The sequence below is a fragment of the Aulonocara sp. 'chitande type north' Nkhata Bay genome, unplaced genomic scaffold (assembly GCF_057382095.1).
Source record: "Aulonocara sp. 'chitande type north' Nkhata Bay isolate Kocher_YH1m ecotype deep benthic unplaced genomic scaffold, A_spYH_male_GT1.1 unmapped_scaffold_20, whole genome shotgun sequence".
Classification (NCBI taxonomy): domain Eukaryota; kingdom Metazoa; phylum Chordata; class Actinopteri; order Cichliformes; family Cichlidae; genus Aulonocara; species Aulonocara sp. 'chitande type north' Nkhata Bay.
Genome location: NW_028234352.1, coordinates 729,255 through 745,398, shown reverse-complemented (window position 1 = coordinate 745,398; position 16,144 = coordinate 729,255). Strand labels below are relative to the sequence as shown.

Here is a 16,144-nt window from a genome sequence, read left to right as displayed (position 1 = left end):
CTTCAGTTCCAGTTTAAGTTTCATGATGTTTTTTCACCCGTTTCAGAGTTTATAATGGGTGTGTATGGGACGGAATGTTGGGGCTAGAGTGAGGCAGCTCAACTGCTAGAGTGAGAGGAGCAAAAAAATTAATCTTAAAATCTTTTTTAAAACTGCTGCTGTGTCCGCAGCGTTTGCTCTACAGGTATGATTTTACCCTCAAAACGTAGCCATCGCTGTCCTCTTTCATCCAATGTGTTTACTATTGTACTAGGTGTTATGGTTCTTTCATAAATGTCACCAATGCACAGCCTCCTCCCTCCAACTCTTCCATAGACTCTAATGTTAAAACGGCTCAGAAGGTTGGTTTGAAAATCAGAAGAGCATGGTGTTTTTACACTGTCACCACGTCCATATAATAAACTCCACAGGCATGAAAACTGAGAATTAGGTAGACTAGACATTGCTGCCGCTCACGGTGAAAGAATTTCGTCAATACGACCTATACTTTTCATTTGGGAGCGATTTGTTTCGGCCTGACTTTTCTGTTCATTTTAAGCAGCAAAAGTGAGGCGCATGTCTGTGTACGTGTGTATGGAGCCATTGGGTGCAGTCACTATAGCAACCAGGCTCACACCTGCCTGCTTAACGAGCTCTGTCTCTCACTCTGCCAAGATTAAATCAAAAATGTGTGTTACATCTAAGCAGTTGTAGTAAGATTAACTTTTTCAATAGGTATAATAAGACAGGTTTGACAGGCTTTTGCCACAGATTAACAGTATGTCAGTAGTTAATATAGGCTAACTGAATAGAGCCCTGAATTATTGCCCTGTTAAATTCAAGTTGATTGTGTATTGGTGGACTTGTCTTCTCCACACAGGTTTTTCATACCTCGGCAGTTTTAGTCAGTTGATGACTTTAAAATAATCTTTTCTGACAGGATAATTAAAGCTCACAGCATCTACCTGTCTGTAGTGTATTTTCCCACATTTTAAATAATCGAATCTCATTTAATGTCTCTGTTTTTAGTCTGTATAGTTTATCTCCCCACGAATACGCTCAAAGTAGTCTTAAAATAAAATCCATAAAACAGTTCAAGATGACATACTTTTTATTTGCTAATTTAATGCCAGTTGCCCTCTTTCCTGAGTATAAGCGAATGAGTGACATAAAGAGAAAAAGTACCAATTTGTATGCTGGTGAGTCTTGTGTATTTTTTTCTCTGTCTCTCTATGACAGAGAAATATATATGCTCATTATTGATGTTCAAACTGATGCTCAAATTTCCAAGCACCACCTGAACGCCTCATCAGTCTTTAACTAATCACTGCACCAACTGCCGTCATTCCGCTTTGCTCTCTGCTGTGGTAAGTACAATACACTCAGTACAGCACTGTTTTAATTTTATGGTAAAAATACATGTTTGACATTTAAACTCACATATCAAGTCTTTTTAAAGTTCAACAGAGTTCAAAGAATAAAGAAAGCAAAAAAAGAATAACCTTTGCTACCATTTATATAGGTTTATGACTTTTGCTGTTAGCAGCAGTGCTAACGCTAGCTTCAATGCTAATGCTAGCTATAGTGCTAACACTAGCCTTAGCAGTTGTTAACTGACAAAAAGAATATTCTTGTGATATTCCTGTGATATTTATTGGCGGTCAGTGAGACAAAAGTAACAAATGAGATTTATTATTGCCATTGTGTCTCAGTTTTAACAGTAAGAGTACTTCATGACTTTTGCTGTTAGTAGCAGTGCTAATGCTAGCTTCGATGCTAATGCTAGCATCAATGCTAACGCTAGCTATAGTGCCAACACTAGCCTTAGCAGTTTTTAACTGACAAAAAGAATATTCCTGTGATATTCCTGTGATATTTATTGGCGGTCAGTGAGACAAAAGTAACAAATGAGCTTTATTATTGCCATTGTGCCTCAGTTTTAACAGTAAGAGTGCTAGTTCTACCAGCAGTGCTAACACTAACTGAAGTGCTAACGCTAGCATTCCTGCTAGCGTTAGCACTTCAGAAAGTGCATTTTCACTTTCAGCATTTTCACATTTTCACATTTCACATTTCACATTTCACATTTTCAGCATTTTCACTTTCAGCATTTTCACTTTCATCACTTTCAGCGATGCTAAGGCTAGTAACAGTCTAACAGTAGCCTTATATAAGTAGTTAAATAAATACTTCAGTTAATTAGTTTGAATTATAAAATGGCTGCTGTATCAGCTGGTGTGCTATATTACTCTATAATTACCCTGCTGACTATAAGTCCAGTGTATCATGTCGTGTGGGCTTTGTTTTTTTGTTAGTCTGATAACACTGTACAGACAACTAACATGTTATTTCTTGTCTTACACTTACAGGAACTAGACTCACATCTGTGCTTTGCCTGGTAGGTGTGCACATACTGTTAGAGAAGTACACCAAAATTTTAAAAAAAGAGTCTGACTAATATAAGCTTTAAAGTGATGGGTTCAAACTTTGTGCTAGACCTTTTAAACACATTTTTATAATAAATACACACAAGTTCAGCTTAACAATTGGGCTAAAATATTTTTTTCGTACATTTTTGCACATTACATGTGATTAGTTAACAATTCACTCAATCATATTTGTATTTAAAAATATTATTGCTGAATTTAATTAAATATTTATTCTTTTAAAAAGTGCCAAATTGTGCAACTTTTTGCACATGGCAGCCGACAACAGTTTAGCTTGAATATTTGTTTTGTCCTTTTTCAGTAGTCACAATTAGTTCATACAATTACCATGTAATATAATTTTATTAAAATTATTTTTTTTCTTGTTTTTTGTTCACAGTGTGCAGAAGAAGAACAAGGACCAGATCTCCAGTCTTCTATCTCACATCCCAACCCCCCAACCCCTCTATCTTCTGTCCTACTCCACCTGTTGTCTCTGCCTTCTTTCCATCTGTATTTCACCCTGTGGTTTGTGAGAAATTTTGCCAAACCAACAATCCTTTTGCGGTTTGATTTAAAGCCGTGTCTCTCCTGCTCTGTCTGTTCTCTCTGCTAAATTTTCTCTCTACCTGTTTTTCACTCTTTGGCTTGCTGCTGAAAAATGCACAAGCCAATAAAGCAATAAAGAGTGCATATTTTGCCTCAACCTGAGAACAAACTGAACAAACAAAGAAAACTCTGCGGTTTGATTTAAAGCCGTGTCTCTCCTGCTCTGTCTGTTCTCTCTGCTAAATTTTCTCTCTACCTGTTTTTCACTCTTGGCTTGCTGCTGAAAAATGCCAAGCCATTAAAGCAATAAAGAGTGCATATTGCCTCTACCTGAGAACAAACTGAACAAATAAAGAAAACTCTAATTCACGGTTTGATTGTGATTTCCCAGCCGTGTTTCTCCTGCTCTGTCTGTTCTCTCTTCTAAATTTTCTCTCTAGCTGTTTTTCACTTTGCGCTTGCTGCTAAGTTGTGCCAAGCCAATAAAGAGAGTGCATATTATTCTCTCGACTGACAAACTGTCAAACAAACAAAGACATCTGTTTCTGAGAAATAAAAACTGAAATATAAAGACAAAGAGAACATCTGCTGTGTGCCACTCTTATTTTATAAACATATTTTCTAAAGACTAAGAGAAACACTTGTGTAAAGATGCCAAGGAAGCAGAAAAAGTCACAAGCTGCAAAACAACGCTGGAAGAAGTTCCATGAGTTTCATGAAGTACCAACATGTGAACAAGCTGAGTGTGATTTTCCTCAGAGCTCTGCAGAAGACTTTGTGTCTGCAAAGACCAATGCTGATGGTGTCAAACAGGCAGGTCAACATGTTCCTGCACATGTACAACAGGTATCCTATGCAGATGCTGTAAAGATTGGATTGCAGCATGAATTTAATGATCATCAGGTAAACCATAGAGACCAACCTGAGGTGTCAAGTGCCCCACAGGTGGGTTATGCTGATATTGTAAAAAGAGGCCGTCACAGTGATGTGGCAGGACCATCTCATGCAGAAAGAGTGAACTTTGAAAACCAGCCCTCTGTTACACATATCTGTGCATCTCACAGCCAGGCTCATCCCAAATATGGAGACTCCAGAAACAAGCAGTGCACATGTAACTCACTCACATTTCTTGCTTTCCTTCATGAGAATGATAACATGACTACAGCTGACCTTAATCTGGTCTTGGATAAAGGTGATGTGATGTACAAAGAGGCCAAGAAAAGATTTCCTAAAAATATTCATTTGGCTACCGATGAGCTGCCAGACAAAGTTGATGCTCGCAGGTCTATGTATCATGTCGACATGACACAGCCTTCCCGGTATGGGACATTTGAAGAACCTCCAGAGGAGGCAGTAGATACCTTTCTCAGCTTAGAAGCAGGACTGAGCTGCCTGTTGTCAGATGTGCAGTATGCCTTACTGATTATGAGTGGATTGTGTATCGCAGTGTTCAGATCCACATCGGGCAAATATGGTTTCTTTGACCCACACTCCAGAACAGCCAGTGGTCTTCCTCTAGCACTATGGTCACGTGATCGTGGTACGGCTGTGATGGTGAAATTCACACTCCTCAGTGACATGATTAAGAGACTCCAGGATTCTTATGAAATGATGGAGATATCACCTTCTTGTAACTATGAACTGAAGCCTGTGCAGTTCTACAGTATGAGCACAGTCAACCTGAGTGATACTATCACAGACACAGTCTGCAGACCAACAGCTGCCACTGCTGTGGCACCTACTCACTCTGATACAACTGTTGATGAAGCAAACTCCTCTTCTCCAAGGAGAAACACAACCACTGATCTTACTGAGATCTCTCCAATGTCTGTTTGTACACCACTGGAGAAACAACAAGAAGTCCGTATGACTCAGTTCACATCACACGAAACTCCTCAAAATGAATTTACTTTTATAACTACCAAAGAACTATCGAGTGACTTTAATTTCCTTCCATCAAATGATGTTTTTTCCTGTCAGTCAAGGACTGCAATAAAAAATGGTGCTAACTGTGATCTTTCTGATACAGTTATACAAAAAATCTATAAACTGACAAAAGTTAATAAACAGCAAAGGCGCAAAATGAAAAGAAGATTAATGGCATCAGACAAACCAAGAAATCAGCGAAAAGAAAACCAAAAAAGGAAAGAACGACAAAAGTACGCTTCAAATAAAGATTACAAAGAAAAGAAGAAATCTTCTACAAGCGAGGCATATAAAAACAATCCTGAAGTTAGACAGAAACATCAACAATATATTAAAAGACGTTACTGTGAGAATGCTGAATTCAGAAAGAAACAACAACAATATATTAAAAGACGCTACTGTGAGAACGATGAATTCAGAAAGAAACAACAACAATATATTAAAAGACGCTACTGTGAGAACGATGAATTCAGAAAGAAACAACAACAATATATTAAAAGACGCTACTGTGACAATGCTGAATTTAGACAAAAACAAAAAAACTATATCACTAAAAGGTATCAAGAGAGCCCAGATTTCAGAGAGAGACAGAGATCTCGAGTGACTCAGCGTTATGCACGTGATAACGCATTCAGAGTAAGACACAGACAACTAATGAAACAACTAATGCGAGACAGGTATCAAAGTAATCTTGCCTTCAGGATTATGCACAATATGAGATGTGCAATGAAAATAAAAAGGAAATACAGATGGGTGAACAGACAAACCCAAGAGAGTGACAACAGTGTGATTAACGAGGCCATATCTGTGTTCAAATCACAAATCAAAGCTGGACCATCATACCCATGTACTGTATGTTTCAAGGCTTCATTTCCAAACCAAGTACGACCCTGCAGAAGGTCAAATTATGTCAAAAACCCACATGTAGTTACAACATGTTTGACAGGAAAGTTTGTTCATGTTTGTGATGAAAACTGCAGAAATGAGCAGTGCAATGTTCCCGATGAGAGAAAGAGAGAGTGGATTTGTCACACCTGCCACGATCATCTTAAAAATGGATCCATGCCAGCACTTGCTGTTGCCAATAAGTTGGATCTTGCTGATATTCCAGCTGAACTGTCTGATCTCAACATACTGGAGAGACATCTCATAGCCAAGTGCATACCATTTGCCAAGATCATTCCTCTTCCCAAAGGCAGACAAAGAGCAATTAGAGGAAATGTGGTCTGTGTCCCATCAGAGGTACAGGAAACTGTTGAAACACTACCTCGATTGAGAATTAATTCTCAGGTCATGAGAGTGAAACTGAAGAGACGCTTGTCTTACAAAGGTCATCAGCTGTTTCAGACTGTAAGCTGGTCTAAACTTGTGCAAGCACTGCATAAACTCAAGCAGATTCATCCACAGTATAAGGATGTGAGCATCAGAGATGATGCTGAGCTGTGTGATCCAACTCTTCCTGATGAAGATGATGAGGATGATGATGATGAAAACATGAATGAGGAAGATTATGATGAGGCTGATTTAATGGAAATTGACAGCTGTGAGAAAAATGCACTGAGTGAAGCACAAAATATAAATGAACAGGACATTGACATGTTACCCTGTGATGGTGAACAATCGCATGAACAGATGAGAGATGATTCAGAGCAAGCAGATGGACTGACTAATGGTGGTTTTGCACTCGAGTCCTGTTTGCAGCCCCCTGATGTGGCTGAGGAGATATTATGTTTCAGTGAAGGAATCTACTCTGTTGCTCCTGCAGAGAGAAACAATCCAATAAGTTTTTTCAAAACACCTAAACTGGAGGCCATGGCCTTCCCTGTGCAGTTTCCTACAGGTCAAAACACACTTGATGAAAGAAGGCTGATCAAAGTATCCCCCAGTGGGTATTTCAAATCAAGACTTTTCTGCATTGATGATCGTTTTGCCAAAGACACAAACTATTTGTTCTTTGCACAGTTTGTGACTGAAATACACTTGGCTACATCCAGCATGACAGTACAGTTAAGGAAGGCAAAGCCTCTGACCAGAGATGGTAGAAAAATAACCTCAGGCATGTTACAAGATAAACATGAGGTGGAGAAACTGGTGCGAAATAAAGATGCAGTGAGATTCATGCAGCCTCTGAGAGGAACCCCAGCCTATTGGGAGAAAACAACAAGAGATCTTTTTGCCATGATCAGACAGTTGGGAACTCCCACGTTCTTTTGCACATTTTCAGCTGCTGAAATGCGCTGGCCTGAAGTGATTGAGGCAATAACAAGGCAGCAAGGTGAACAAGTGAATTTTGAAGGACTCGACTGGTCAGCAAAGTGTGACATCCTGAGAAGCAATCCTGTCACAACAATGCGCATGTTTGACAAGAGAGTTGAAGCATTATTCAGAGATTTACTCTTATCTCCCGCAGAGCCACTTGGCAAAGTCATTGACTACTTTTACAGAGTTGAGTTTCAGCACAGAGGAAGCCCACACATACACTGTCTCCTGTGGGTAGAAGGTGCTCCTGTGTTTGAGGAGGATGATGAGCAAACTGTTGTTGATTTTATAAACAAATACATCACAGCTCAGCTGCCTGATCCACATAAACAACCCGAACTGTACAAAAAAGTAACAGAAGTGCAAAAACACAGTAAGAACCACACAAAGACGTGCTTTAGGAGTTTAAGCTCCGGGTGCCGTTTTGGTTTTCCCAAACCACCCTGCAATGAGACAATGATCACAAGACCCAGTGAGGATGATGCACTGGAAGTAGAAACGGCAAAGAACAAGCTCAGACCACTGAACCAGCTGCTGAATGAACCTGAAACTGCTTCCATGAGTTTAGAGCAGCTCTTGGAAAGATGCAAGTTGACACATGCAGAATATGAGAGATACCTGAATAAAATGAACATGAGGAGTACGATCATACTAAAGCGTGATCCAAAAGACTCTTGGATAAATGGCTATAATCCACATCTGCTTGAAGCCTGGAACAGTAATATCGACATAAGCTTTGTTTTAGATGCTTTCGGCGCTGCAAATTATTTAATGAAATATATATCAAAAAAAGAGGGCGGGCTATCTGAGTACCTGAAAACTGTCATTGAAAACTCCAATAAGGACAGTGTAAATGAGTGCGATGAAATGAGAGCCGTCATGCAGGCATATTCAAAGAAGCGAGAGATCAGTGCACAGGAGTGTGTTGCTCGTGCATGTGGTCTTCACATGAAGCAATGTTCACGTGCTGTAATATTCATACCAACTGATGATAATCCTGTGAAAATGAGTCGTCCCCTGTCAGTTCTGGACAACACAACACCTGAGTCTTCCAATGTTTGGATGACATCTTTGAATGACAAATACAAAGCCAGACCTGAAACACCAGAGTATGAGGAGATGTGCATGGCAGACTTTGCTGCTACTTGCAGGATTGTCTATGGCCAACAGAAAAAAGGTAAAGATGTTTTGCCCCTTCTCAATGAGATGGGGTTTGTGCAAAGGCGCAAAAACAATAAGCCTGCTATCATCAGATTTCACCGCTGCTCACAAGAAAAACATCCAGAGCAATATTACGGAAGACTGCTTAAACTGTACCTTCCTCATCGTTCAGACCACGAACTGAAAACACCATCGTTGCCAACCTATCAGGCTTTCTATGGTGCTGGCTGTGTACAGCTACCAGGTACTGACCATCTTGAGTACGTGCAACACATTGTCAAAAGAAACAGAGAAAAATATGAGAAAAACAGTGAGGAGATCGAGAGCGCTGTTGAGGAATATGAGCAGAACAGAGGTGTGACTGACGAATGGTGTAATCTGGCACCTGAATCAGATCTCGTAAGGTTGCCACTTGTTGAACAAGAAAGAGAGCGAGACAATGAAAATGAACAGGAAGATGTGCCCGACTACAGCCGTCAGGCTGATGCTTCAACAGAAGTCAGAGCCATCAGGGAACCCCCTGCTATTGATCCCACATTGTTACGTCAGATGTTTCAGAATCTGAACAAGAAGCAAGCCTGCATATTTTATGCAGTTAGAGACTGGTGCATTAAAAGAGTCTGTGCTCTAAATCCAGAGCAGTTTTTCTTTTATATTAATGGTGGTGCTGGAACAGGAAAATCACATCTTATCAAATGCATCTACTCAGAAGCATCTAAGATACTGAGCAAAGTGCCCAGATATGCAGACGACGTTGACATATCAAAACCCACTGTCCTGTTAACTGCTTTCACTGGGACTGCAGCTTTTAACATTTCTGGAACAACACTGCATTCTCTTCTCAAGCTGCCTAGAAGCTTAAAACCTCCCATTCAGGGACTTGGCAATCAGCTGGATGAAGTCAGATCAGAACTTTTGAATGCTGAAATAATCGTCATTGACGAAGTGTCTATGGTGTCAAGACATCTGTTTGCATATGTAGATGCAAGACTCAAACAGATCAAAGGGACTCGGAGACCCTTTGGAGGCATGTCAGTCATTGCTGTCGGAGACTTCTATCAGCTACCCCCAGTGCGACAGTCTAAACCTCTCTGTGTGCACGACCCGTCTGAGATCGACCTGTGGCGGGAGCATTTTCAGATGATCACTCTGACTGAGATTATGCGTCAGAAAGATGATGTTGTCTTTGCAGAGATGCTGAACAGAATTCGTGTGAAAGGAAAGTTGGATGAGCTTTGCGAAGCAGATAGAAATTTGTTGTCACAGGCCATAACTGAACCAGCCCTTTGTCCAACTGATGCGTTGCACATTTTTGCAACTAATAAAGAAGTGGATGCACACAACTCTGCAACACTGGCTCTGCTCCACACTCATATCATTGACATCCATGCAGATGATTATAGAAAAGATCCTAGAACTGGCAGAATGGCACTTCAAGACAGACCATTGAAAGGAGGTAAAAACGAGTTACCAGACACACTGAAAGTTGCAGAAGGAGCTCGTGTCATGCTCACCAGAAACATTGACATACAAAATGGTTTGGTTAATGGAGCTTTTGGAATACTACTTAGAGTAGTTCACTCTGAAAACGACCAACACATCATCAAGCTTGGACTTAAAATGGATAATGAGACATCTGGAAAGAATAACCGCACACCAGCAGACGACATGGTGTACATTGAGAGAGCAGAGGAGAATCTGAAGCAGAAAGGAGTGGTACGAAGACAGTTCCCAGTGAAGCTGGCCTTTGCATGTACAATACATAAGGTACAGGGTATGACAACTACATCAGCTGTTGTCTCTCTTAAGAGCATTTTTGAGCCCGGCATGGCCTACGTAGCTGTCAGTAGAGTGACGTCTCTCAGTGGACTGTATCTTCTTGATATGGAAGAGAAAAAAATATTCACCAACCCAGAAATCACTGCAGCGCTTGAGAACATGAGACAAGCCAACCTTGATGACATGATGCCTCTTCTACACGTGAGGCAAACACTGAGCAGGTCAGAGGTTTTCACCATTGTTCATCATAATACAGAGGGACTGCCAGCTCACATTAATGACATCAAAAGTCACCATGAATTGTGTCTAGCAGATGTTTTGTGCCTAACAGAAACACACCTGCGGGGCTCTTTTGTCGCAGAGAGTCTCCACTTGGAAAATTACAATTTGTTCAAACGCAACAGACACCTGTCCTACACAAACTTTCCCCAGATGGCAAACAGAAGTGGTGGTGGAGTTGCTGTTTATGTGAAAAGTGACATTCAAGTGCATGAAAAACAGTACATTCATAATGTAACTGACCTTGAATTTCTGGCTTTAAAGGTTGAAGCACCAGTCAGTGCTCTGATTGCAGTTGTATACAGACCTCCAGACTACACTCTGAGGCCATTCCTGAAAAACCTGGTAAGCCTATTAGACTCATTGGAGATCATGGACTGTCATCCCATCATAGTTTGTGGTGATTTTAATGAGAATGTTTTATCCAGTGCAAACAAACCAATCCTGGAGCTGTTTGAGTCTAGGGGATACGCACAGGTCATCACTGCCCCTACCACAGAGAAGAACACACTGCTTGACCTAATTTTCATTTCTCAGTCAGATCGATGTCTCCATTCTGGAGTCATGAAGACATACCATAGTTACCATGACCCAGTATACTGTGTATTGTCCTGTGATGATTCATGATCTAGATCTTTGAATACAGTAAGTAATTTCTATATTTTTGAATGACTTAAGAAAGTAGAGCGATATTTAAAAGTTGACGCCCTGCATTGCAGTATAATGGTTGAATTGTTTACATAAAATACAATTACATGAATTAAGTAATGATATCAGTAAAAGATGACAATTTTATTTATTACAGAAAATCTAAAATTCACTAACAGTAACCTATAAATGTCAGAAAAATCAAATATAGCAGTTTAAAATGAATAGTGTAGGCATATCCTCTCTGCAGCCAGGCTTCAACATCCTGCCAGGCTGCCCCAGTCTCACTGTGGCTGGGAGGGAGGGAGGGTGGACCAGAGGATTGCCTACACAACACATAAATGTTCAACAGCTTCTTCATTGTTTCTGAGAGAACAATAATGACTAAAGGTTGCTTTTTAAAAAAAACAAACAAACAAACAAACAAACAAACCTAATTACAGCAATAATGACAGTTAAGCCACTTTATGTGTGCCTCTATTTTGAAATACTATTTACAAAAATGTTATTATTTTGGTTTGTTATAAACTTTAAACTTTTTCAAAAGTATACGATTATATTTTTGGACCAATTTTACTATGAAACATAAATTTTTATGAGCTTTTATCATGTTTCTGGCCAGTGCAATCATCAGGGTGGGTCTGGGTTGATAACTGCACATTTCTGGCCAGAAATGTTTCAGCAGTGTTACATAAGTAGTACATATGTAACACTTGCTTTCTGTTACCAGCTGATACCCTACATTTGTATAGATATTGGATGGTGTGAGGTTGGGGAGTTGAGTGGGGGGGGGGTTACGGTGGGAGCTGAGGGGGGGGGGGGTGTTAGGTTTCCTTTTTTCTTTTTCTTTTTTAAGAGAGACACAGTCCTCCTGTGTCTTCTCCAAGCTTCACATGTAAAATCCAACAATGTGAAGCACATAGCAGCCAGAAACTGTAATGCCACAGATCAGAGAAACTTCATCATCACCATCTTCATCGCCATACGATCAGAGCGTGAGACTTCACATCTGGAGCACAGGAGAGATTCTGTGATAAGTCCTCCTTCTAGCTTGTCCCACAAGCAGCCGGTGAGATTTACTCACAACAAAAAGGGTTAATGACATAATTTCCATGAAAACATGTATTCATTCTTTGTAAAGTGTTTAAATTGTGTTTTCACTTGACCTTAGGAGTGTTAGAGTGTATTGTAATGTCTGTACTCAGGTGTTTCCCTCTGTGATCCATCCCCATCAGAGCTGAGACACTCAGGACTGAACAGACTGCACAGTTTCTGTGACCGAGCCTCCAAAACACCTTCTTTGAAACCACTCATGATAGAAGGGCTTCATATTTGCAGCAGCACTACTACAGGTATTCAGTTTATTACAGGATGTGTTTGTTTCTTAGGACCAGCTCTGAGTGCACACTACCTAACATATACACCTTTCTGTTCATTACAAACCAACTACTCTGGATCATACGGCCAGTTGGCAGGAATGTTGCTGCAGGAAAACATCCCTGGAGATCACCATCATTGTCAGACTGACTGTGCCTCCTCTGTGCAGTGTCAAGATCCTCTCTAAATGAGTGTGTAAGTTAACATTTTCATTATTTTATTCCCTTTGACAAGACAAGTATCACTGATATTTACATTTACAACTACATATGTTCCCGTTTTCTGCTCTTCTTTTAAAGTCCTCAGCTATCCTGCTTCTGTGCTGCTTGCCACACATCAAACACTGGCCGGATGACAGGGAGGATCCACTCTGAAGTCACTGGACATGATGAGGATCATATGGGACTTTATAGTTTCACAGAAACATTGTGGTCTGTGATTACAGGTTTTAAATGGACATAATGACTGCCTCTCTCTGATCAACAGGCTAAAGGATTGTTTTCATTGTTATTGCTCTGTACAATGTATGCTTATTTAATATTTCATCACAGAGCAAACCTTTATTTATTTAACATTTTTTTATTTTGTTTTAATGTTGAATTAACTGTGGGGATTTTTTTAAGTGGGCACTTGGGATGTCATATGACCAGAAATGTGGTAACTGGAATTCAACAGTATGGAAGAAAAAATCTGCTGAGAACGAAACACATACAAAAACCCCCAAGAAAATTCAAATTCATTCCATGTAATCCAATCTAAAACATTTTAAACTGCTGAACAGCAACACAAACAGTGTTAAAAAACAGTGTTAACAGAATGATTATGATGGTTTTGTACCAAAGTTTCAGGTCACATGGCACACCTAGTGTGTAGTGTGGGGTATCAGCTGGTAAGTATAGGTTTTTTCATATTTGTGTCCTTAGAGTTTAGATAGATAAAGCCTTGTGTATAATAATTAGTCATAACCACAACTCAAAGTCAGGGACTAACTAAATTTGGGACTTTGTGTCTGAGCCCAGGTTAAAACAATGTGTAAAAAAGCATTTAGTGGCATGGCTGAACAATGCTGTAAACTATTGATACTTATTTATCCATGTTCACAAAAAGGACTAATGTGTTTATTTGATTATTTGCATGTGTTAAACTGTGTCACCACCTTAGGCTTTCATTTGAGTTTACTCACAAATCTCTATACAGTTCTCTTTTACCACTGTGTGGATTCTGTTTACATTAAAACATAAAAAAGAATGAGTAATAAAAAGATGTGTAGACAGATCAGAAGATTAAGTAGACCGATAGAAACAGCTGTTCAGCCATGTTCTAAGAAACCAACACAATTTAAAGGTTCAGGATTGTGGTTTTAAAAGTTGAATTTTCATGTATTTCATATGTTGCTCATTATTTTTTATTTAGTTATTTAATTTAGTTATTTTTCTTTATTCTACCAGTCCTTCTCAGAAAGAAGCTGTAAAATATGACTTAAGATTTTTATGTTATTTTCTATGACATACAAAACAAATTGATGTATGTAATACTATTAAACATGATATACACATGTGTATATGTCTGAAAAACATCATGCTGTATATTAAAGTTTGTATTTTCTGCAGAATGTTTGTTCATCTTTTAAGTTCATTTCAATTAGAAGAATATGAACTTTTAATATTCATTCAGAGGTTTTCTGACTCTAAATTTTCTTTTGTCATTACTCATCTTTTTATTATTTACATTTTAAACATGCTTAGCTTTTTCCAACTTCTTCTGTGTGAACATCAGCTTTCAAAGGTTCTGCACTTTTATTTTCAGGTTAAAAATTCTGTATTTTCCAGCTCATTCAGATTTTTAACTTAACATTCAGCAATTAATTCATTTCAGTGCATACATTCAGATTCAAGCATTCACACTGCAGTTTCTTCAGAAAATGCACTTTCTAGTTAGTGTGAATGCTTGAAAAGCATTCACAGTATTGTTCTTCTAATCTTTCTTATTATCTATTATTCCATATTCCGTACGTTTTTTGGCATCTAACTCCTTCAAAACCGTTCAACTTAGAAAAACCATTCAAACACCTTCAGATTCCTCTTCTTTTGGACAAGACTGCTTCTATTTTTCTCATTTTTAACATTTATATTTTTAATTTTATTCAACTTTATTCAACAAAAATTTATAATGTATTTCAATGGGGAGACCCTTCAAATTCTCATTCAACTTACTCATTTTTAAACTCTTACTACTTCCACATACGTTGACATAGAGCCACCATTCAAACTTTAAAACGAAGACAAGACATTCAACTATTCAACTTGTATTTATCTTTTCAATATCTATTATACTTTTTCTTCAGTTCCAGTTTAAGTTTCATGATGTTTTTTCAGCCGTTTCAGAGTTTATAATGGGTGTGTATGGGACGGAATGTTGGGGCTAGAGTGAGGCAGCTCAACTGCTAGAGTGAGAGGAGCAAAAAAATTAATCTTAAAATCTTTTTTAAAACTGCTGCTGTGTCCGCAGCGTTTGCTCTACAGGTATGATTTTACCCTCAAAACGTAGCCATCGCTGTCCTCTTTCATCCAATGTGTTTACTATTGTACTAGGTGTTATGGTTCTTTCATAAATGTCACCAATGCACAGCCTCCTCCCTCCAACTCTTCCATAGACTCTAATGTTAAAATGGCTCAGAAGGTTCGTTTGAAAATCAGAAGAGCATGGTGTCTTTCCACTGTCACCACGTCCATATAATAAACTCCACAGGCATGAAAACTGAGAATTAGGTAGACTAGACATTGCTGCCGCTCACGGTGAAAGAATTTTGTCAATACGACTTTTACTTTTCATTTGGGAGCGATTTGTTTCGGCCTGACTTTTCTGTTCATTTTAAGCAGCAAAAGTGAGGCGCATGTCTGTGTACGTGTGTATGGAGCCTTTGGGTGCAGTCACTATAGCAACCAGGCTCACACCTGCCTGCTTAACGAGCTCTGCCTGCCACTGTACCAAGATTCATCTTAAGCACTTCTCTTTCAACTGCTGCTGTGTCCACAGTGTTACAGCCATCATTTTACCCTCAAAACGTCGCCATTATTGTTCTCTTTCCAACACCGTATCTTTCAAAGCTCAGGCATTTAAACTTTTTAAACTGTGTGGATCAAAGTGGAGGGATCACATTTGAGTCATTCAGTGATTCAAAGAATATGACCTTTTAATATTCATTCAGATGTTTTCTGACTCTAAATGTTCTTTTCTCATTTCTTAGGGTTTTCTAATTTACATTTAAACCATTTTCAGTTTTTTTCCAACTCCTTCTTCTGTGTAACCTTCAGCTTTTAGCAGTTCAGCACCTTTGTTTTCAGGTTAAATTCGTTTTTTTTTTTTTGTTTTCTTTTAATCTCATTCAATATTTTTAACTCAAAATTCAGCAATTAATTCATTTCAGTGCATACATTCAGATTCAAGCATTCACACTGCAGTTTCTTCAGAAAATGCACTTTCTAGTTAGTGTGAATGCTTGAAAAGCATTCACAGTATTGTTCTTCTAATCTTTATTATTATATCATCTTCCGTACGTTTTTTGGCATCTAACTCCTTCAAAACCGTTCAACTTAGAAAAACCATTCAAACACCGTTAGATTCCTATTCTTTTGGACATGACTGCTTCTATTTTTCTCATTTTTAACATTTATATTTTTAATTTTATTCAACTTTATTCAACAAAAATTTATAATGTATTTCAATGGGGAGACCCTTCAAATCCTCATTCAACTTACTCA

General features: G+C 38.8%; 2 protein-coding genes and 1 long non-coding RNA gene across 3 annotated transcripts; all 3 read left to right on the top strand.

Annotated features, from left to right (window-relative positions):
• Positions 1 to 596: 596 nt before the first annotated feature.
• On the top strand, positions 597 to 3,525 carry LOC147300655 (uncharacterized). The gene is made up of 3 exons (XR_015127604.1): positions 597 to 1,346; positions 2,349 to 2,377; positions 2,806 to 3,525. It is a non-coding gene; the product is annotated as an uncharacterized LOC147300655 (long non-coding RNA).
• Positions 3,526 to 3,605: 80 nt separating this feature from the next.
• LOC147300654 (uncharacterized) lies at positions 3,606 to 5,520 on the top strand. The gene is made up of 2 exons (XM_086285032.1): positions 3,606 to 4,818; positions 5,516 to 5,520. Exons 1-2 carry the CDS (start codon positions 3,606 to 3,608, stop codon positions 5,518 to 5,520), a joined length of 1,218 nt encoding a protein of 405 aa, XP_086141158.1.
• Positions 5,093 to 14,310, top strand: LOC147300653 (uncharacterized). The gene is made up of 4 exons (XM_086284955.1): positions 5,093 to 10,703; positions 12,242 to 12,358; positions 12,475 to 12,578; positions 12,683 to 14,310. Exons 1-2 carry the CDS (start codon positions 5,535 to 5,537, stop codon positions 12,245 to 12,247), a joined length of 5,175 nt encoding a protein of 1,724 aa, XP_086141081.1. The 5' UTR covers positions 5,093 to 5,534; the 3' UTR covers positions 12,248 to 12,358; positions 12,475 to 12,578; positions 12,683 to 14,310.
• Positions 14,311 to 16,144: the final 1,834 nt, after the last annotated feature.

Bases quoted from the DNA above. Each gene is read 5' to 3' on its own strand.
- LOC147300654 (XM_086285032.1), top strand. From the start codon at position 3,606: ATGCCAAGGAAGCAGAAAAAGTCACAAGCTGCAAAACAACGCTGGAAG.
- LOC147300653 (XM_086284955.1), top strand. From the start codon at position 5,535: ATGAAACAACTAATGCGAGACAGGTATCAAAGTAATCTTGCCTTCAGG.